Raw genomic sequence first — 21,046 nt, 5'->3', positions numbered from 1 at the left:
GACTGTCATGTGTCACACATCCTAAAACCGCAACAACAATGCTTTTGGGAGGACAAAGACTGAAAGTGATTCAATCAAAATTCCCTCATAGTTCAGTTTCTCAACTTTCCACTTGTGAAGAGAAAAGTTTTGAAATCTACTTTGTTCATTTCCTAACAGCTACCTTCTCTCCTTCCTACCCTTCACTTATGAATGCCCACCCTCACCTTTCTTTGGCCAAACTACCTTACATGTCCCCCACCCCTCTGCATTATCTCATCCCTGAGCACTCAATAGGGGTGATATCCGGCATGCTCCTGCTCCTTCCCTTCCTTGCCCTGGCTTTGATGGCCTCCCCCTCTACATCCTCCTCCTCCTCCTCCTCATCAGACCAATCCACCTGCTGCTGCAGGTTCCCCCTGGAGCCTCTCAGGCCACCACCCTTAAAAAAACTGCCTGTGCGAAACTTCGAACGGAATGTAACAAAGGAGAGGCTCTTGCTGCGCTGCTGCTTCTCAATCACTGTGTCCGGAGTCTGAACATCTTCATTTAGGTTCACCTCTTCCACACAGTCACGCAGCACTGAACGAAAAAGCCGTGGAACCTCATGGACCTCAGGTTCCATCTGTGAAACCAGCCTCCTGAACCTGTGGAGGGAAGAATAAAGACATTTACACATTTCTCTACAAAAACAAGGCAGCAGAGAATCCACCTCCAGACGTTCTTGCTACTCCCCTGGCAAGACAGATGTACTGCATGCCCTGTCCTGGATGGTGGATAATACTCTGTTCAAGGATGACACGAAGGACAATAGGAAGGATCCTCTGTTTTATTGCAATTTTAAATTACTTTTTTGTTGAAAGAACATGTCCATGACATGTAGTCATGTTTGTCAGCATCCTAAAGATGTTCAGTGTGCTGCCACAAGATAGTAAACATAGAATTTTTTGCCAAAACATCCAAATTGTTGCAGATTTGTTGAACAAACTGGTTCACTGGTTAATACGATAAGCTTTACCACTGACGCAAAGCTAAACGGGTTATGAGCAGGATGGAACTTGTGTTTAAGCTATGCACGCTCCCTGGTTGGGTTACCATCGGCAATTAATAGCTTGGTTATATTACTTGTGAATTGGATAGAAGCCCTTGTTTCTTTAATTTAGCTTTGTGGCTCTCTGTTTCATTTCCATACATCTTTCTGCATGTTCTCTTCTTCTTACTTATTCAGTAAGTTGATATGAATGTGAATGTGTGCATGTGATTTTCCATGTTTAGGATACAATTATGAAGGTTACTCTCTCACATTACTCATGCTGGCACCAGTAGGTAGTATGCTGACCCAGCATCTCTGTCTGAAGTTATGATCAAGTCTCTGATGCAGTGTTTTTATTGGGATATGTGAAATAACAAAAAAAAGGGCGTTTTCCACTTACTCTTCTTAGTCTTAACTGGATATAATTTGTTTTTCAGCCAGTTTCTAGCTACAACATTGTTGTCTGTCTTTCTTACCTGACAATCACAGGGCCACATTGTGAAGGAGGGATCTTGGCACAGAGGTCCTGTAACTCCAGCAGGTCATTGGGTGTGAGCTCGTAGGGCTGTGGTGCTGGGGTGTTGGCCAGCCAGCTGTAGTCGGCTGTGGAGGAGGAGCTGCGGCGCCGGCGGCGCCCCTCCGTCGCCCTTTCCAAGCGGATGCGTTCAGTGCGCTTTACCATGGCCCCCAGCTCCAGCATCAGAGTGTTGGTTACCAGCTCATCAGTGCTGCGCTGGCCGGGCACTTTGGGTTCCAGGGAGAAAACAGCAGACCAAGGAAACATCTGTGAAGACAAATATTGTCCTTTATAACAAAATGAGGCACATTCAGATTGAAATTTTGCAAACCGAGTAGTTTGTCAAGGTTTTTTGTGTTTAGGACACAAATGTTTCATTTCAAAGTTACCTCTATGCTGTTTTTTGTTTACAAACCTTTATATAATGTAATCTTCATCATGCATGTTTGATTGTGGTCTTACCGCCATGAAAGCAGGTGTAAGAAGCTGCCGTGGGTTCTTGTCTGATAGGAGTTCTGCAGTTGTGCGGTTAAAGCCTCTGTCAGCAGCCGGATGAGCAGCAGGCCTCCATGGGCTTGTGGATGAAACTCCTCTGACTCCAGCTGTTGGCGCACAGCTACCTGACTGCCTTGCTACCTGTAATGGTCCCTGGCAGACAGTGTGAGAGGCGCGTGGAGTGTCGGTATGAGTGAGGTTGGGAATAAGTGTAATCCTGTATTAATACAGAGTGAGTGACAAGATGAGCTTACCTCATGACATGAGCGTATACCTGGGCGAGCAGTGTTGCGTGTGTGATGGACAAAATTCAGGTGGAGTGTTTACATAACAGGAAGGAAATGTTCAGCCCCTTCACTTTCCTCTTGTTCTTTACACCACTGTCTAAGTGTCTGAGTGAGTTATTCCTGAACCTTCATAAAAGTTTAACGGTGGTTAAACTTGGTTTCAAGATACATCGAGCACAATCCCTGAAATAACATGTCGGGAGTCTGAGTATTGGCCTCCCACTGAGCAGACAATAATCCTTCAAACACACCTGTTATCACCAGGCTGTTGTGGTCTAGTATTACCCCAACAATACATTTCTACCCCACAAGCCAGCATATGGCCTTGCATGCATGATAACTACAGGGTGGTTGCTGGGTTTCCACACCACTCAGCACTGAGCCACCAAATCCCAGATTACATTCAAATCCACTGGCTACCTGGAAGAGTGAGTGGTTGTAATGAATATTATAATCTAATTAGATAGCTGCCTGCACTCAATGCTGCAGCTGCACCTGGAGGAAAAATATTTACTTTTGAGAGAAATGATTTGAGGTCTACATATACGTCTTCTTTTATTTTCAGCTGTTCCTTTCAGAGAATCTGTTTCCACCTAACTCTCGGCATCCTCTCCTCTCACACCGACCAACTTCATGTCCTCATGTGCCTCATGGCACATCTATATATCTCCTCTTTGGCTCTCCTCTTGACTTCTTGCCTGGTAGCTCCTTCTACCAATATAATCACTAACCCTCCTCTGCACATGTCCAGATCACCTAAATCTGGTCTCCGTGACTTTGTCCCCAGAACAGACAACCTGAGCTGTCCCTGATGCGACGGTTCCTAATCCTGTCCATCCTCGTCACTGCTAAATAGAACCTCAACACCATATACTATCACTGTAATATAGCCTAAAAGTATAATAATAAAAAGAAACAATAATAATAATAAATGTATGTTTAATTAAATAGAAATGAATTAAAGCAGGGGTGTTTGTAGTGTTCATTTCACAGTAGCAAATTAGCTGGAAACTACCCATCACACCATGTTTCACGGCAGGTTTGACATACTGCAGTGTTATTCTCTTTCTGTTTGTCTCCTTGCAAACACCTCTGTGTTAGTACAAACCATAAATGTGCTACCTCTGAGTCTTGCTTTCCTGGGTCATTTTTTTTGTCTGTATGATAAAAACAATCTTGACACTTTCTCTTTAGTTTCCAGGTCTCCTACAACATCAGTGCTATTAAGTGAACAATGTTCTGCTGGAAAGTTGAGGAGCGGCCGTATGTATTTATAACCGGTAAACAATGGCCTTAGGTTGATTTATGTGATCTGATAAGTGGATCAAATCCAAATGGACTAGACAAACAATTCCAGGACATCTAACCTTCTGAGCAAAGCCACCAAGTCATTGTAATTAGTTAGCTTAAGTGTAATTATTGAATAAGACATTTAATTGAAAATCTTAAATGTGCTTATTTGTACTTACGCCAAGCAGGGTGTTTTAGTGTTTAAAGCATTTTCACAATGTTTCCAAATGTTTGTAGGTTTAAAAGATAAAATATTTTCTGATTTTTGACCTTCCCTTTATATATTTATATATTTATTAGTTGTCTATCTGCACTTTGGAATTTATCTTATCTGAAGAAATGTAGGAACATGTCGTATTTGTGTCGTATACTTGTGTGGTTAAATATTCAAATACTTCAATAAGTTGTACTAATAAAAGTAACTCATTCATATTTCAGCGACTCCGGAGGTCGCTAGAGGTCATCAGAGGTTCAAACCGCCGCGAGGACTTTTCCCAAAACAGACCCTGCTACGTCATTAGCCCCGCCTCTCCCCGCCTCGTGTCACAGCGACTCCGGTTCTGCTGCTGGCTTTGTCAGCTGCACGAGACGCGCGGCTTCTTGTCTTAGATATGAAAGCTGTCAGTCACTGTTAGCAGTTAGCTTTGGGTTAGTTAACAAACAGTTCACGGTCCCCAGACAGCGAGGAGACGAAGACATTTGTTACTTCTATACACAGCGGAATCACAGCAGCCGCCTCAGCTGTGTGTGTGTGTGAGCCTGACCGGCGGCTGGCGCCCGTTGTAGCTCGGTAAAGTGAATGGTAAGTAGCTTTACACTGGGACTAGCTTGTAGCATCACTGCTAGGTTAGTTGTCAGTCACTTTGGGCGCTCACAGTTCAAACCACTGACAGTAGAAAACACTTAGACCATATGGTTTTCGACGTGTCGTGGTGTTGTCGTGGTGTGGTTCTTGCTGCTTATCATGGACGTTAAACTGTCTTTCAGTTTTTGCTGCTGGAAGGTGTCAGTTTTCTCTTGTTCTGGTTGAACCTCGTGATCAGACCTGGTTCAGCACAGGCCAGGGTCCAACCTCTCATCTTACATTTGACTAAATCTGCCCTGACATTTACTAAAAAAGCGCAGATATATGTATCTGATTTATTATCCTAAAATGACAAATACATTTTAAGTCTGTTTTAAAGTCAGAGAAGCATGGTGAGAGAGCAGGGGAATGACATGTAACAAAATTATCCAAAAAGACATGATGTACATATGTGTTTTTGACCACTAGTCTACAACCCATCTCTATCTCAAACTACACTGTGAACCCAACAGTGATGACATTGGAAATAAGTCATTAACTTTATTATTCTGTCATGAAGATTTTTTGCTTATATTTATGTGATTCCTTATGTGACAATACTGTAGTAAATAGATTAAACATGAAAGTGTATGCAAGTATTATAACATCATCCTGATGGAATTGAAAAGCTCTTGTTGCTACTCTCGTTGTTCTGGGACTGGTCTCATAGATTTGTCAGTGTAGTCAGGTATGTCTGCTGAGAGGCAGGTAAACAGTGACATAATGTGTTATGAGGGAAACTGACTGAGTCGTGGTGCTGTTAGCCTCGAGGCTGAAATGCATGTTAAATCTACAGGTTTGGTCAGGCCATCATTTTCAGTCAAGCTTTTCTTCATTCCAAAACTCTCACTTTTAACGCTGCCTGTCTGTGTGCATGATTGACCCATACAGGAAGTACTAGATACTTTGGTATCTATTCGTTTAACTTGGAATAAAGTACTTTGAGCAAAGGTTTTATGTAAACAACATGTATTTTATTGCAGAAGTGTAAGAGGATGGTTTATTTTCAGCTCATAGGGCTGTTGAAACATTACAGGCAGTCTGTGTTGTGGAAAACAGTGAGTCACAGCTGCCCAGTGGTGACAACCAGCATCTCCCTGAGGGATCAAAGCCTTAACAACGCAATATATTAACGAGCGTGTTTAGATGTGTGTGTTATGAGTTAGACCATGTAACACAAACTGAGGCCTGTACTTCCTCCATGTTTCAGACTGTGGATGTTTTACCAGGTGAATGTGTTTTCTGCAGAAACTGACTTATCTGCCAGGTAGACACAAAAGCTGGCACATTCTTCTTAGTGTTCTCAGAAACCACGTCACCTTTTGTAATATACATGTTTTCTTTGTGACAATGACAAATGAAGAATCTTCAAGTAGTATGTGTTTGTCTTTATTCTACCTCTCTGTCAGGCCCAGGCAGAGAGAGATGAGTTGGGCTGAGGAAGACTGGACGGTGGGACTGTCTGGGCGGGTCCTGCTGAAAGTGAAGGAGTTGCAGGTCCTTCAGGAGCGACTGTCCAGAGAAAACAAGCAGAAACAGCTGCAGCTAGACAACATCCACACTAGCCTTGAAAAACAAACAGTGAAGGTATGATGACCATGTGAATTTATAGCCGTCAATGATATGCTACTGAGTCATCTCTATAACTCTTCTCTTCATAACCCTAAAACATTTTCCTTTCCTCTGTCTCCACCCTGCTCCTGACCAGTATGAGGAGGTGCGTGTAGAGCTGCAGTCAGTGCAGAGAGAGCTTCAGAGTGTTCGAGATGAGGCCAAGGCGGCTGTGACCAGCAGGGAGCGTCTGACTCAGGAGCTCCAAACCAAACAGGCTCAAGTATGCTCTTTAGAGGGCCAGCTAGATTCTGCTCGTACTGTCAACAACAAGCTCACACAGGACGTCAAAAGGTCAGTGAAAATCACTGGGGCCGCTTCACTTTTTAATGCTTTGTTTTTTAAAACCTTGTCTTGTCTTGTGCTTGGTCAGTTGTTGATTCCAAGTAAACAAATGTTTACCTGGAATCCCTTTTAGACTAAGATCAAAGATAACTGTATTTTTTTAGTCATGACTCCAGAGTTTTATACAAATATTTAATAAGACAAAATAATGATGTGATGACATTCCAAAAAGTCAACTGAACAGACACGGCTGTATCTAAATCTTAATCACTTAGTAGAAGCATACAGCAACAGGGTAGAATGTCTAATTTTAATTCATTTCAGTTGAATTCAAATTTATTATATAGTTTTTTACAATCAGAATTGCTGGCACTATTTCTATGAGATTTTTGCCTTTATAAATTTATTTACTGGGTTTTTAATGGAGGGGGCAGTCCTACAGAAACAGCAGAGCGGTGTGTAGGACAGCGACTCTGCCTCCTGGCCTTGACCCTGGGCTGTCAGATGGTTGGTTGTCTAATAAACTTATATTGTTATATTGGTAGAAATATGAGCTGCACCACCCCAGGTGAGATGGATGCCATCTCACCTAATAAGACCAGGGTTTCCCCAGAAACTTTCCTAGTTATCTATAAATGCCACGTTGTTTTCTAGACACCACTGTGCCAGCCAGCGACAGAGTAATGACATGCGGCTAAACATTTTTTAACCTGACTTAACTCTTCTCCTCCATTTCTGCCATGTCCCTCACTCTGTGGCAGGCTCGAGGGCGAGCTGGAGAAGCTGCAGAACAGCAGCAGGACAGCAGATACCACTCTGTTTTCTACACCCTGCTGGAATACAACCTCACCCTGGGAACACAATGGTACGGTCTAGTAAATTTCTGACTTGTCTGTTTATTGTTAAAGTTGGTTTCTTCCTTATCCATTCATTAATGCGCCAGTATTTAATGGAAAAACCACATCTCCCACAATGAGTAGAGAAGTTATAAATAAACTCTCCCTGTTCTTTCCCAGCCTGTCACTCTCTGGAGACTGGTGTTTGTCTTTCCTCTCGTCTTTAAACCACTTGGGTTATGTGTTGCTGTTGTTTCTGATCAGCTGTGGCGATTGGTTTTTAGTACTAAGTTCAGTCCATATGCTTTGTTTTTGCCCTGTAGGGAGCAGACAGGAGGAGAAATCGGGGCAGCGAGATGAAGGACAGAGCCGGGCACTTCACAGCCGAGTAAGTAAAATCAGTGTGAACTATCCTGAAAGCTTGCAGATCATAGTACACTGTACGTGCCATGACCCTCTAAATGCAACCTTTTGTTGCTTCAGAGTAGATGCAGTTACAGCTCAGAATTGGAGAGGTACAACGGCATCAACCTCTGCCAACTTAGTGTCATCAGGTTGTCACTCTTATTTAGAACATGATGAGCCAGAAGTGAACAGTGAGTTTTTCAAATCTCATTATGGATCAGTACTCATTGCAGCTTTTTCTGATTGAATTTGGGTCTGGTCAGACGAAATAGCCTTTTAGTGAAGGGTTAAGGATTGTCAACACAGTTGTGTGGTCTGTTGAACACTAAGGCACAAAGATAAGGCTAGCATTGTTATCAAACATTTTCAGAAAAGACCAAACCTGAAGATAAACATAAGGAAGACTTAAAGTATTTTGCATAATTTTATTCTGAAAATATACTCAGCATACTGCTAAACAGCTGTTTCAGGCAGTGTTACTTCTACTAACAGATACACGGGACTACTTGAGCTACAGTGTTGCTGTTAGTGAGTGTAAAGTGGCATATGTTAGTTAAAAATAACTATATTGTCTATGTACATTGCATAGCTAAACACATGATTGCAGTGATGTGTTATAGTTTTGGTCATTTAAAGGCTTGGCCAGTTCCCTTTTTTAAGAGATATTTTAAGTACTTGTGCATTAATTCAATTAAACATCATCTGATTCTATCTGACTTTTCTCTCAGTTTCCACATGGTTGTTGTAATCACAAATGTGTAGAGTAAAATATTAATTCAGGATGTATTTATTTTGAGTCAAATACTGTTTAAGAAGTTGCAGCATACAACCTGTTATGTTCCTTTAGTTTTCCATTCTCACTGTTTTCTGTTTCTTATCTCCTCCTTTCAGCAGCGGCTCCAGTTCTCAGACATGCCCTCTGCCTCATTGCCCCGACAACACAAGAGCACACCCCACCGCCACCCATCTGACCAATCAGACATCTTCTCCACTCCCTTGGCTGCATTTCCATGGGAACGGGATGACTCAAGACCAGTGGCCAAGAGACGACTACCCTCTCCCCAGACACCCTCCCCTGATGTCACAAATCAAGGCGTGTCAGAGCAGGGGGTTTGTGGAAAGGATAAGGACCACACCACAAAGACAGACAGTGAGTTGGGATGTTCAGTGGTCACCCCGGTAACAAGAAAGGTGCAGCTTACAATAGTGTACATTGTTAACAAACCTAATGTCAACAGGAGGCTTTTCCAGAGCCTGGGGCCACTGCAGAAGAGGGACAGTCATCACTAGTTTTACATTTTTACTGAGCAGCACACAGCTTTTTTTATATTTATATTTTTTTACATATTATTTTGTTTTGTTTTATAATATATAGTTTATTTACAAACCATCAAATGATGAAATATATTCTCTGTGTTTCTAGTTCTTAGTGGTGATCTCAGCAAAATCAAAATAAGTGAAGCAATTAGATTATCCTGAATAACTTCAACAACACGTGTTACATAAGAGGTTGTGTAGTAATGACAGGATCAGCCAGAGATTCCTCTGCCTGATTCAAGGCCAACTCTATAATGTAGAGTGGCTCCTACACTTCAGACTTGTGATGTAACACTCCTCTCTTTCTGTGTGTGTGTGTGTGTTTATTCAGAGGAGGATAGGGGCCAGGTCATCGTAAAACAATAGCTGCTGGAACATCAGTAGGGAGGGGCAGTATGGTGTTTATTCAGGCATGCCTTTTGAATGGAAATGTTTTTTTTGCTTCTTTCGTCCCTGTCACTATTTATGTCATACAACACAGACTTTGAGGTAGATGGCAAAACATTAATAAACATAAAAGTTTCATTAGACACACCAGAAGCTCAGATGTATCCCTGGCCTTGCATATCAGTTTGCTTTTGCATCACAGAGTGACAATAACTGTGGTTGAGCTAGACTGTATTGATTGACCCCATTTGTGTGTTCTTGCTGATAACACAAATGCTCCAACCTCTCAGCCACTAATATGATATTAATATAAATATTACTGTTTAGGCAAACATTTCACAAACACTCCTGGGATTTCCTATAGCTTAGTATTTATCTGAGTTACAAGACTGTTTAAGTGGTCTTCTCTGTTCCTGCTCTCCCTTTTATTCACCTATCAATATTTCTGTTGTTTTTATATTTCCTTGTATTTCTTCTTATTTGTTTCTCATGTGCAGTTTGTTTTTCTTTGACCTGTTTTAAAGCCAAATGAGTCTATTAATAGTATGTTTCTGTTTGTGATTCATCCACCAGTTTCTTTATCAGAAATGCAGAGTCGTATCTTTGCACTGGAGGAGGAGCTGTCTGCCAAATCTGGGAAGTTGATTTCCATTCAGAGTGAAATGGCGCAGAGCAAGAAGGAACTTGCCGCCAAGGAGGTCAGCCTGCAGAAAGCCCGCGATGAGCTTAGCCTGGCACACACGCGCATGGCCCAGGACAGTAACCGGGTAAAAGCACACAATACAATATCACTACCATTACTACTGGTGATGCTCCTGCAGCTCATTAAAAGAAGTGGTGTTTCACACCACTGATTATCCACAGTATTTCACTGAAGCTTTCCCACTTGTACAATGGGTGTTGGCCTCATCACAACAGCTGTTTTCACTGATATATCAGGTGTGAGAAAAACATGTGCTGTCCTGTGCTGAAAAATAACCAAAACCATCAGACATGCATGTATGATGCATGAAGAAATACTGACACGCTTCCCCATTTATTCAGGGTTTTCTGATGTATGAATTACTTGACTTGTAATGAATTACCTGTTTATACAAAGATTCACACAAGTGTATATTATTAGAGTGATGTTTTGCAACATTTAATATGTAGTTTAACAAATGCATTTTGTGTGTTTGGGTTTGGTAGGCATCAGGAGCAGAGCAGCGGCTAAAACAGCTACAGGAGGAGCTTAAGTGTCAGAGGCAAAATGCAGAGAGCAGCCGACTGCAGCACCAACAACGTACCAAGGAGCTGGAGAAGCAGCATCAGAGGGTGAGGCTCTTACACAAGCAACAGAAAAAAACATTCAGATTAGTGTCAAACTTTGTTGTCTGTTTTTCAGGATTTGACAGAGCTTCAGAAGGAGAGGCAGTGTCTAGAGAAGCAGCATCAGCAGGAGGTGAATAAGCTCAACCAGGAGTTGCAGCAGGCCAGGACGCTTCACAATGCCCTGCAGGCTCAGTCTGATAAGGTCAGTTTACGTGCACTAATTAACAAGACAAACAGGCTTCAAAAAAAGCAAAGTGACAAATCTACATCTGTATCAACACTGGAAACTCATGATCCACGTAACATTTATGTTTTGGTTCATTACAGTATCTGTCCTGTTATTTCAGCTACTTCCTGTTTCTCTTTCTTGCTTTTCCTACCTCTATCCCATCTTCTCTCTCCCTCTTTCTTCTTACTGGGACTATTTTTGTTATTTGTACCAAAGGTCAATAAACTTGTCTCATGTCTTTTCCCACACTTGCTTCTTGCCCTGGTTGTTTCCTCTCACTCTCTGTTTCACTCTCTTGCTTTTTGTGTTTCTGTTTTCTTTTCTCCCTCCCTGCCTGCTCTCCTCTTCGCTTCGTCCTCCTATCTTCTCGGTTTCTCACCAGTGGCAAGGTTGAGCAGCAAAGGTAATGGCAATCTTCCTGCGTTTGATGGCGCAGAATGCTTTGGTTATGAAAGCGTGAAGCAAACTCAAAACCTGTGTGTGATGGGGAAAAAAAATCAGTAAACATGGTGTGAAGAAATGGCTGCAGGAAAAGGGCAAAGATGGCTGGAAGATTTGTACTATTGTAATTTGTGTTATGCATATGCATGTTGCATGTTTGTACTTAAAACAAATTTGGATTTTCTAAACATAAAGGAATGTTGCAATACATATTTTTATGAGCAGATCCAACTGGAAAGTTTACATACAAAACATGTTTTTCCTATTCATCGAGATATGCTGCAATAATTCTTATCAATGCACATTTGTGTTTCTCACAAACCCTGACTGTAAGCCCTGATAAGTTCTGATTAGGCAAAGGAGAGTCAACACACATAGGGGCATATAAACACAGTGACATTCAGCTGTGGGTAGAGAGCAATTTACACAGGCTATTGTGGAATTTGCATTTATCATTTGTTTGTTCGTGCACACACACAGTTTCAGTGGTGAGCTGCAGATTATTTTTCGTTTGCCTTTTAAATGCACTAGGCTGACTAAATGTGTAAAATAAATTACACACCTGAAAATAAACATTTGCATACATTTTAAGACACAATTAAGACGCTTCATGGAGGATTGCTTCTACAGAAAATTCTGAATGTTCCACTGTAAGTAAGTTTAAGAATACATTATGACATTAAATTAAATAGTAACTAAGAATCATTGTATAAAAAAATATTGTTTAGCAAAGTCAATATTTAGGCTGGAGGTTGGTTGATTAACACAAAAAATAAATAGATTTTTTTACAATCATTGGTTATTAATATTTCAACAATGTATTTCACAGACTAGTTACCATTTTACAGTGAAGATGAAGAACAAAAGCCTGCTCTGCTTACAAGCGATGTGATGGAACTTTAATTACTTCAGTAATATTTTTCAGCATTAAGTATATGTACAACATCATGACAGTGAAAATTATGATGTACTAACTCCTTTGTTGGATTTAATGTTATCACTAAAACTGGATCTGTAGTATTTCACTATAAATCTGTATATGTATGATGACACAATACATAATATACACGATAATATGCACAATTATAAAGGAGAACTGGTGGGAAGCCGATCAGCTCAAGTCTTCCTTAGTTCCCCCAGAGAGGTCTACGAAACCTTAGACACAGCTTTTGCTCACTATCGATCACTGATTGATATCCTGCTTCCTGTTCCCTGCACTAGTTTGTATTGCTACATTTTTAACAACTAATCATCTCTTCTTTTCTCCTTTGTTCTTTTTACCTGCTCATTTTGTTTCTTTCTAAAATCCTTTCCCTTCAATACTCTGAATTCATTGCCCCCATATTTTTGCACCTAATAAGTCATCATTTCCTTATTCTTTTAGCTGACTCTGCAGAAGCAGGCATTAGACAAAGAGTTGGAGGCTCTAAAAGAGAAGCTGAAGTGGACAGAGGAGCAGCTGAAAGAGAGCCAGAAGAAAGAGACACAGACACAAGCCAAACTGACGGTAACAGACACACTGAGGGTCCTGAGTTCTTCTGAGTCAGGATCTACATTTATCAATTATTCATTAGATGAGCAGTGAACTATATATTGAACTCCATCCATTTTTAAACATCTTGATGTGCCATATGACAGTCTGATGGTGTGATGCATTAAATGTAAATAAATAATGAGTTCATTAGATTAATTCATCCAGCTGTGTTATTGACTTTTAGTTACAGAAAATAGACATAGATAGATAAAGTTTAACAGAGTGCATGTCTTATTAGCTTGCAATATGGCTACTACTAATGTGTAACTTGTTTGTTTGTGGTTTTATGCTGTTGTGACACTGCTTGTATGTAACCCTCATTTAGGCAGCTTTTCCATATCCACACATGCAAATATTGCAGGTGCACATATTAAAGTTGTGAAATGATATAGTTCGTTGAAGCTGAGCACTTCTTTGAGATATGTGATTTGACTGGTTTTGATCCACCTCTTTTGTTTTTCTTCTTGCATTAGGAAGCAGTCCGTGAGGCAGAGGGTGTGGCAGTGAGCCTGGAGCAGAGCAGGAAAAGAGAGCGAGCTCTGGAGGAGGAAGGGAGGAAGCTGGCAGAGGAGCGAGCTGACGCCCTGCGTCTACTCAAGGAACTGCAAGGTGAGGAGTGAGCTGTGGGTAGAAGGACAAATCCATGAGATATGTTATAAAGTATAAGCCATGTGATACCATAATATAAGACTTCTTATAGAGAAATTCTGTTTTCTCTTTCCTTTCTTTATAAAAAGGTCAAGTGACAAAAGATGCAGTCTTTTTTATACTCTGCAACATTTTTTACATAAATTTAAACCAGTGTTGTTCACTGGACCCGTTGCTGCCCAGCGCAGTAATTTAAAATTCTGTGAAACAAAATATGCACATTCATTATTTAGGAGGATGAGTCATAAGGTTTGTGCTTGTTCCCCCTGTAACGTATGCATCTCAGTGCTGCTCCCTGCTGGTAAATCGTGACATTTGTTTCTCTTCCTTCTTTTCTCCAGAGCAATCTGCTCAGGCAACCCCTCCACAACCTGTCCAGTTTTGCCCAGTTGGACAGAGTGTCCCATCTTTTTCTCACCCTGCCCGACTAACCACCCACAACAAGAGACCTGCTGCTACCCGAACTGAGCAGAAGAGAGAGGAAGAAGAGGGTGTACATGAGAGAGCAGCATTGACTTCAGCACCTTATCCTTCTGACAGGGAGCCAGGAGAAGGAATCGACTCTGAACACATCACTGACATCATCTCCCCTGAGAGTTTACAAAAAGCAAGTCACAAAAGAAAAAGTAATGAAGACCAAAACAGGAGTGGAAATGAGAGCAAATGTGACACATCTGCGGAAGGTGATCGACTTATAGATCCTGAAGACTCACCTTTGCCAAAAGGTTTGATGCTTTTGACTGAAAAGACAACTTCTCTCAAGTCTGAGCAGACCACCTCCTCTGAAGACCTCAAGAGAGAGAATGCCATGCTGCATTCAGAGCTCAATGATGTACGTGAAGAACTCCAGAAAAGACTGGAGGACCTGGAAACACAACGGCGGGCTGAGACAGAAGCCAGGACCCGCCTCAGACAGCTCAGTCACAAACATGCCAGCCAAGCTTTGGATAGAGAGGAGAAAGACAAGGAATGGCGAGCACAACTAGAAAGTGAAAGGGCTGAGACTGAAAAGCTGAGGAAGGTTGTGGCTGCTTTAGAGGCAGATATGAAGAGAGACATTAAGGAGCGAGAGGAGCAGCAGGAGGAGGAGACGGACAAAAAACAAGAAGACAGGGAGAGTGAAATGATAGAACTCAATATCCAGTTGAAAAAGCAGCTAGCAGAGGTGAAAGCCCAGCTTGCCTTAGAGCGAGAGGAAAGAGAAAGAGAAGAGGATGAGAGAAACCAAATATTAAACACTGACACTGATGTAAAGAAGGAGCTGAGCATTAAATTGGCAGAACTTACTGCTGAATTGGAAGAGCTTAAGAGCAGAAGAAAAGATGAGTTAAAAGAAGAGGAGAAACTCTCTGTTGCCAATAGCCCCTTAACGTACCTGACCTTCCATGATGATGAACTTAACTCCAATGTTGTTTGCTGCGATCGAACACTTCTCCCTTCACCAGAGCAGCACCTCCTGTTCTGCCAGTCCACCAACCAGCGCAACATGCTCATGTCACAGGCAGCAGGACAAATCATTCAGGAAGAGCAAAAAGTGATAAATCCTAAGCACTCAGGTGATGATCAAACAGGTGGAATGACCCCTGACCTGGATGACAACAGACAGAACTGTTTGGGTGGGCCTTCTTTGTCAGACCTCCATATGAACGAATGTACTTCCTCTGATTTGGGAAAAGAGGTAGAGCGCCTGCAGAAGGAGTATGCTAAAGAGACAGAGCGTGCTAACCAGTACCAGGTTAAACTAGAGGCCCTGCAGAGTCAGGTAAATAATGGTGGATATACAGAAAGTTAATGTCATTATGTAACAGACAGTATCTGAGGAGGAGGAAATGTGGACCTCGTCTCATTACATATTATCTAAAAATGTAATTAAGTCCTGTAAGGTGCGCAGCTTTGATTCAGGCTGGATTTAGTTTTAAACTTTGTTTTGTTTCTTCTTTTCGTTTTTTTCTCAGGTTACCCGTCAGACCCAGCAGTTAACCATGGCTTTTGAGAAGCAGAGTCAGCACATCTCAGGCCTTCTAGCTGAGCTGCAAGAGAAGGAGAGTACCCTCCTCAACCAGGAAGGGGAGCTACAGCAATGCAAGAAAGAGCTGGAGGGCCTTAAGACTGAAAGGATCTCAGAGGTAATGATGGTTTCCAAAGAGGTGGAAGTAGAGGGACAAAGAGTAGAGCAGAAGGATGTGAAGTTAGTGAAGACCTCACAGCTCCAATCAAAACAAGAAATGGAAGGTGCTGTCACCTGTATCAGTACAAAACCACTGGTAGATAATGACTTGAATGCACAGAGAAATGCAATGACTGGAACAATGGATGCTGAAACGCCAAATTCAATATACAATGAAATTCTGTGGTCAGGAGGACAGTATCCAGACTCTGTAAACACTCAAAATAACCAACGCTCTGCTTCTGTAATGACACAAGATCAGTGCACTCAACACAAAAATCCAACAGACTTGGTGTCAGAACTGCTTGCTCTTCGACTGGAAAATCAGCTGCTAAAGCAAAGCATAGAAGGCTTGAAGATCTCTGATCAGACCAACAACCCAAAGTTACAGACTGACAGTAAAAACAGTGATACTGTGGCTAAAGAGTTGCAATTGAAGGGCGTTTGTGGGAGTGAAGATGAAAGAGGAGATTTGCAAAGGGAAGACTGGGGAACCACAAGAGCTGAAGATCTGGAGGAAGTATCTCAAGACCAGGCCAATCATCTACAGCAGCAGGTAGAGACAGTGTTTTTTTCACATCAACAGAAGTAAAATTTGTAGTAGTGTAGACCGTGATAAACTTTATGAGAAAATCAATTCAATAAAAATTACATATAGTACATACAAATCATCAATGAATAAAAACAACATATTTTCATATTTTATGTTTTTTTTCCTTTATTACAAAAAAATGTTTAAATTACTAAGTAAAGATCGAGTTATTAGTATGTTATTACTGTATATTGATTTTTCTAAGGTGAGGTTTGTTTTAACTTCTGCTGTCCTTTCTCTCCTGTCCAGGTGGAGGCGCTGCAGATCAAGGTACGGACTCTCTCTGAGAAGACCCAGCAGCAGGCAGAGGAGCTTGCTGTGTGGAGACTGGCTTCCCAGCCAGCCACAACTTTTGCCCAATTCTTTCCCAACATAGAGGACCAATGTGAAACCCAGGAACAGATCTCTGCTGTCATCCACTCCCAGACAAACCAGCAGCAGATGGATGAAAAGACTCAGCATCAGAAGCAGAGTCAGGGTAACATCACAGTCATCAGAGAAGATGAGTTGTTTCTCAGCTCCTCCAACAAACTGCATGGCCGCATGTTGGTCTCCAGGTAACTCACACCAGAAGTAGAAAAGTAGAAGAGTAGAAGGCGTGTAAATATTTGACTAGGACCAGCATTGGATGCAAATGTGAATGTTTATGCTTGTTTTGTTTGTTTTTACCCACAAGACTTCAGAACAACAATCATCCTGAACCGAAGAGTCTCCAGTCGTCTAAAAAGTCTCCACCACAAATTCATGATGCTGACAAGGTAATTTTATAAAATTATTACAGTCTTATTTTCCAGACCACTCTATGTGCGTTAGGCCCTGTGCATCAGAAGTTTTTAGGAATGAGGATGGGATTTGTTTGCGGGTAATTTTAGTTTATGTTGATGCCTCTCAAATAGGTATTCTTTCTAGGAAATTTCTAAGAAATAAAATGAGTACATGAAAAAGATAAAACATGTCTCTTCTGTGCAGTTTTGATGGTAATGTTTTTAATATTTATGTTTTTTTTTCTCAGGAATCCGAAAAAGAAAACCAGGACATTAATGTCTTACAATGGTCGGAGGCCTGTCCAGCCCAATACAACGACACTGAACTTGTCCAAATGTCATCAGAGAAAATGACTCAGCAACATGTAACCAAACATCCCCACAAATCCTCAGGACCAAATCCATCCAAAGCCCAGTGCTACTCAGGAAGACCTGGGGCCACACCAAATGTATCCAGAGCAACCAGCATAGTCAGCATTTCCCCAGACAGAGATGTCAAGATGGAAATGAAAAGCGTCAGTAGTCAAACTGAGGAGAGTCTGTATCATCATGATGTCCCTACTGTCTATGTAAGCACACAGACTGAGGAGGCAGCAGATGACAAGGAAGAAGAGTTGGTGGAATCTCCACCTGTCTCTCCTGTCCTATTAACGGAAGGGGCGGAATCAGGAGACAAAATGTTGTTTTCAGGTTCTTTCCCCATCCCTGCTGACCCAGCTCGCCTGGCTGAGAGAATTCGCCGTAATAGGACGCAGATGTCAGCTGCCTTTGACGACACAGAGTATGAACCCTATGGCCTGCCTGAAGTCGTCATGAAAGGTAATCTTGTTAGATGTACTTTTATGGGGTGAATAAATTGGAAATCAGTAATCTAAACAGGCTTGAGTAAATTCTGGTTTGTGTAAAACTGAGTAAACAAACTATTTGTACAAACTTCTTCTCACTGATTTACAAGCAAGAAAAACACTACCTGAGACTTCAGCCACTGGAGCCAGATACTCCTTTCAGACGTTGGCAGAGAATAAAAACGGCTTTAGAAAGAATATTTGACTTATTGGACACAAACATCCAAATCTGAATCTGTAATTATGTGGCTTTGGAATTGTAGGAAGCATAAATAAGCATGTGCCAGATCAAGTTTGCCTCATCAGTGTTGATGGTTATTAAATGTCGCTCTCCCCTCTTTACATTCTTCAGGGTTCGCTGACATCCCCAGTGGTCCTTCATGTCCTTACATTGTGAGAAGAGGTTTGTTAGGGACAACTGTTGTACCTGTGTCTCAGAAAGACACAAGAGAGGAGGAGGAGACAGATTAAACACAGCAACAGGTAACCTCTTTAAACTCTCCCTGAAACTACTGTGGAGTTCTGCTTTGATCTAAAAAGCATTGGCCATGGATGGCTTTCCCATATGCTCTTTGCAATCTGCGACATCACCCCTTCAGGCCTCTTAATCCTACGCTCAGGTGTCTCTTTAGTTATCTCCTTCAGAGATATTAAATGGTCTTATAGTTTTATCCAGGCAGTCATTTTAGTGTTGAATGTATTTAAGATACTCCACATCTTCCAAAGCAGGTGTGATTGTTCCTTTTCTTCCATGGAGTAGTTGGATCAGAAGATTATTTAATAGTAAAAATAAGTAGTTGCTGTCTTAGTTGTCCTCACCCACCACCAGATTCACCTCTTATGAATGTTTGCCTAAATATAGTTGTTTTTTCTTTCATTTGATCTAACAGCATGTCTTTCCCCCTTTTACAGATTTGTAGGAAAGAATTGATCACATTGAATGTGACTGATGAGTCACAGCACAGGGACTCTTCAGTGTCTCGGGACTCTTCAGTGTCTCGTGGCACTACAGACCTTGAATCAAAGGGCCAGTTTAAAAGGCTGTAATCATGCATGGACTTCTGTAGGTGAGTGCAGGTAACTGGGCCTGCACTGACAGAACAAATACATCTACACTGTGGAACCAAAATGTTTTTACTGGTCACTAGTTTATCCTCTAATTGCTAGGTGGAGATGTTGCTGCCCATCACAATGCTTCACACCCACCTATATATTTAGGTACAGAGGTGGTGATTTAGTGTTTCTTCAACCACTTTTCCAAAGGGACTGTTTATTTTTTGCAAACTCAGAGTTAACTTATGAGCCTAGCCTCAGCTTACGTTAAGTGAAACAGTACCTAGATGGTGTTTTTCTAAACAAGCACTTGTCAAGATAAATTTGATTTGTTTTCCAAAAGGGTGAAGCCAAGAGAGGACTGTTTGAAACCATGATGTTTTCATCTTTTAACTTTTTGACGTGGCTTATTTATGGACACTTGAATGTGTTTTAGTAGAAGTCAGGTGTTTACCATAATGCGTTAAAGCACAGTGTGCATGTGTGAAACCTTAGCTGTGAATAGGAACACGCGTGTCCTCATCTTGATTTTACAGTGTGTGTGTATGTGTGTGTGAAAGAGAGATAGAGAGAAAGAGTTGGGTGAGCACATGTCTATGACTCAGTCTAACCTGCATTGGTTTCCGCTCCATGTATGGTGAAGCACACTGCGCTCCCTCTCTCCTCCTCCGTCTCCTGCTTTGCCTCCCTGTCCTACGCCAACAAACAGTCGGTAGTTAGTTACAATGAATTCACCAAAAACATGTGAAGCTTTAATTTGTTTGAGATAAACTGAGGTAGTGTCCTGCACTCCATTAGATATAATTTATTTGATATTGTTTTATTGTACATCTGTTAATGTTTTTATTGTACATTTATTTATTGTGCCATAGACAACAATAGTTCAATGTATGTACACTGATGTCTTGTTTGTCCTGCAGCAGCAGATCTGACCACTTTGTATAAGATTTAATTATTTAAAGGATAGATTCACATTTATTTAAGTCTATGTGGTAGAAATTAGCTACTTATGATATAATTATTTAACTCTTAACACTCTGGACTCTTGATTATTGATCCAATAACTCCCCTGTTTTTTTCTGTTACTGTTGGCATTTTGCCATAACAGTTACTGAATATAAACATTTCTTCAGACTAAGGTAAATAGCCAATTGCCAACTTTTTAGCCTAATTCTGTTGCTGATGGAGCAACAAAGTCACGCTTTGTTCTGAAACCTTAGCTGTCTGATTAAAAGGGCACAGTTTATCTGTGACAGCATCCGTTTTTTTGGACTTTGTGCCTTGAAATAACTGAAAAAGTGTAAAAATTAAAGTTGATGCAGAATATTGAGGTCAATTTGCATGGAAGTAGATTTGCTAAAAAACAAGGACAAATATCCCACTGGAAAAAAAGATAAATAAATGCTTTTTTTAAAATCATGGCGCGACCACCCTTTGGCCAAAACATGTGGAAATCTTCAGTTTAGGTATTTTGTAGCACTACATTTTCTCACTGTTTTTTACTGGTTAGGCTGCGGTGGAGGAATAAAACAGACTTTAATTTGATTTGTTTGTGTCGATTAACCCCCCCCCCCCCCCCCCCCCCCCCCCCCTCTTGTGGATATTAAGAAACGTGAATCTGTCCTTTAAAACTGTGTTGTGTAATTTTGAAGGCTTTGACACATGTTTAGAGGGACAGCGCTGTCTCTCCCTCTCTCTGCTGCGGTTGGTTCACTTAAAACAGCAAACTGTTAATCAGTGCTCTGACCATTTATCATAAACACACGCCTGACTTCTCTCTCAGCTGCCTTCATATCTCTGGGATCTGCAGTCTTTTGTTGGTGACGTGGAATTGTCTGATCCCGAGAAGGGAAACCTGCCCTGTATTTGTTGCCTTTTTTTGGACACTTATGTGAATGTGTCTGTGTTTTGTTTGTAACTAGAATAAAATGCTTGCTCTTAACTTTAACTCTTAACTGTCTGTTTCTGAGCATCTATGAGTGAGATGGCAGTTTGTGTATTTGATGGTGTATATTTTATATTTTATTTTTGATTGATGATTAAATCACATAAGTATTTCCGCAATTACCACAGCCCTCTCCCTTTGCCTCTTGGTCACAAACACATTTTGGAGAAGGTGCTGAGAGCTTTGAAGAGTTTAGATCAAAGAATTTGAGTTTATAGAGGAGTTTGGCTT

The 21,046-nt window shown here is 41.2% G+C and overlaps 2 protein-coding genes across 4 annotated transcripts; one reads left to right on the top strand and one right to left on the bottom strand.

Annotated features, from left to right (window-relative positions):
- Positions 1–250: 250 nt before the first annotated feature.
- Positions 251–1,796, bottom strand: LOC114443048 (protein RD3-like). Its single transcript, XM_028416954.1, has 2 exons — positions 1,489–1,796; positions 251–626 (listed from the first exon to the last, which is right to left on the bottom strand). Exons 1-2 carry the CDS (start codon positions 1,794–1,796, stop codon positions 251–253), a joined length of 684 nt encoding a protein of 227 aa, XP_028272755.1.
- Positions 1,797–4,169: 2,373 nt separating this feature from the next.
- LOC114442577 (centromere protein F-like) lies at positions 4,170–20,818 on the top strand. 3 transcript variants are annotated; one of them, XM_028416274.1, is made up of 18 exons: positions 4,170–4,403; positions 5,855–6,032; positions 6,154–6,350; positions 7,103–7,206; positions 7,501–7,565; positions 8,477–8,732; positions 9,860–10,053; positions 10,475–10,600; positions 10,671–10,799; positions 12,652–12,774; positions 13,275–13,410; positions 13,791–15,211; positions 15,405–16,172; positions 16,458–16,765; positions 16,885–16,966; positions 17,221–17,791; positions 18,170–18,300; positions 18,730–20,818. In XM_028416274.1, the coding sequence occupies exons 2-17, from the start codon at positions 5,871–5,873 to the stop codon at positions 18,286–18,288; spliced, it is 4,761 nt and encodes a 1,586-aa protein (XP_028272075.1). In that variant the 5' UTR covers positions 4,170–4,403; positions 5,855–5,870; the 3' UTR covers positions 18,289–18,300; positions 18,730–20,818. The 3 variants fall into 3 exon arrangements, with proteins under 3 accessions (XP_028272075.1, XP_028272074.1, XP_028272076.1); XM_028416273.1 differs by having other exon boundaries at positions 8,474–8,732; XM_028416275.1 differs by lacking the exons at positions 4,170–4,403; positions 5,855–6,032; positions 6,154–6,350 and adding an exon at positions 7,661–7,773 and having other exon boundaries at positions 7,154–7,206; positions 8,474–8,732.
- The last annotated feature ends 228 nt before the right edge of the window (positions 20,819–21,046 follow it).

This window comes from Parambassis ranga, chromosome 10, assembly GCF_900634625.1.
Source record: "Parambassis ranga chromosome 10, fParRan2.1, whole genome shotgun sequence".
NCBI lineage: Eukaryota > Metazoa > Chordata > Actinopteri > Ambassidae > Parambassis > Parambassis ranga.
Note: the sequence above shows the minus strand (reverse complement) of the source record. Positions and strands in the feature narration are given on the sequence as shown.

Excerpts from the sequence above, each read along its gene's own strand:
- LOC114443048 (XM_028416954.1), bottom strand. The coding sequence starts at position 1,796 with ATGTTTCCTTGGTCTGCTGTTTTCTCCCTGGAACCCAAAGTGCCCGGC. Across the intron at positions 627-1,488 it reads TGTGGCCCTGTGATTGTCAG|GTTCAGGAGGCTGGTTTCAC; the intron begins GTAAGAAAGACA and ends TTCCCTCCACAG.
- LOC114442577 (XM_028416273.1), top strand. The coding sequence starts at position 5,871 with ATGAGTTGGGCTGAGGAAGACTGGACGGTGGGACTGTCTGGGCGGGTC. Across the intron at positions 6,033-6,153 it reads TTGAAAAACAAACAGTGAAG|TATGAGGAGGTGCGTGTAGA; the intron begins GTATGATGACCA and ends GCTCCTGACCAG. Across the intron at positions 7,566-8,473 it reads GCCGGGCACTTCACAGCCGA|CAGCGGCTCCAGTTCTCAGA; the intron begins GTAAGTAAAATC and ends TCCTCCTTTCAG.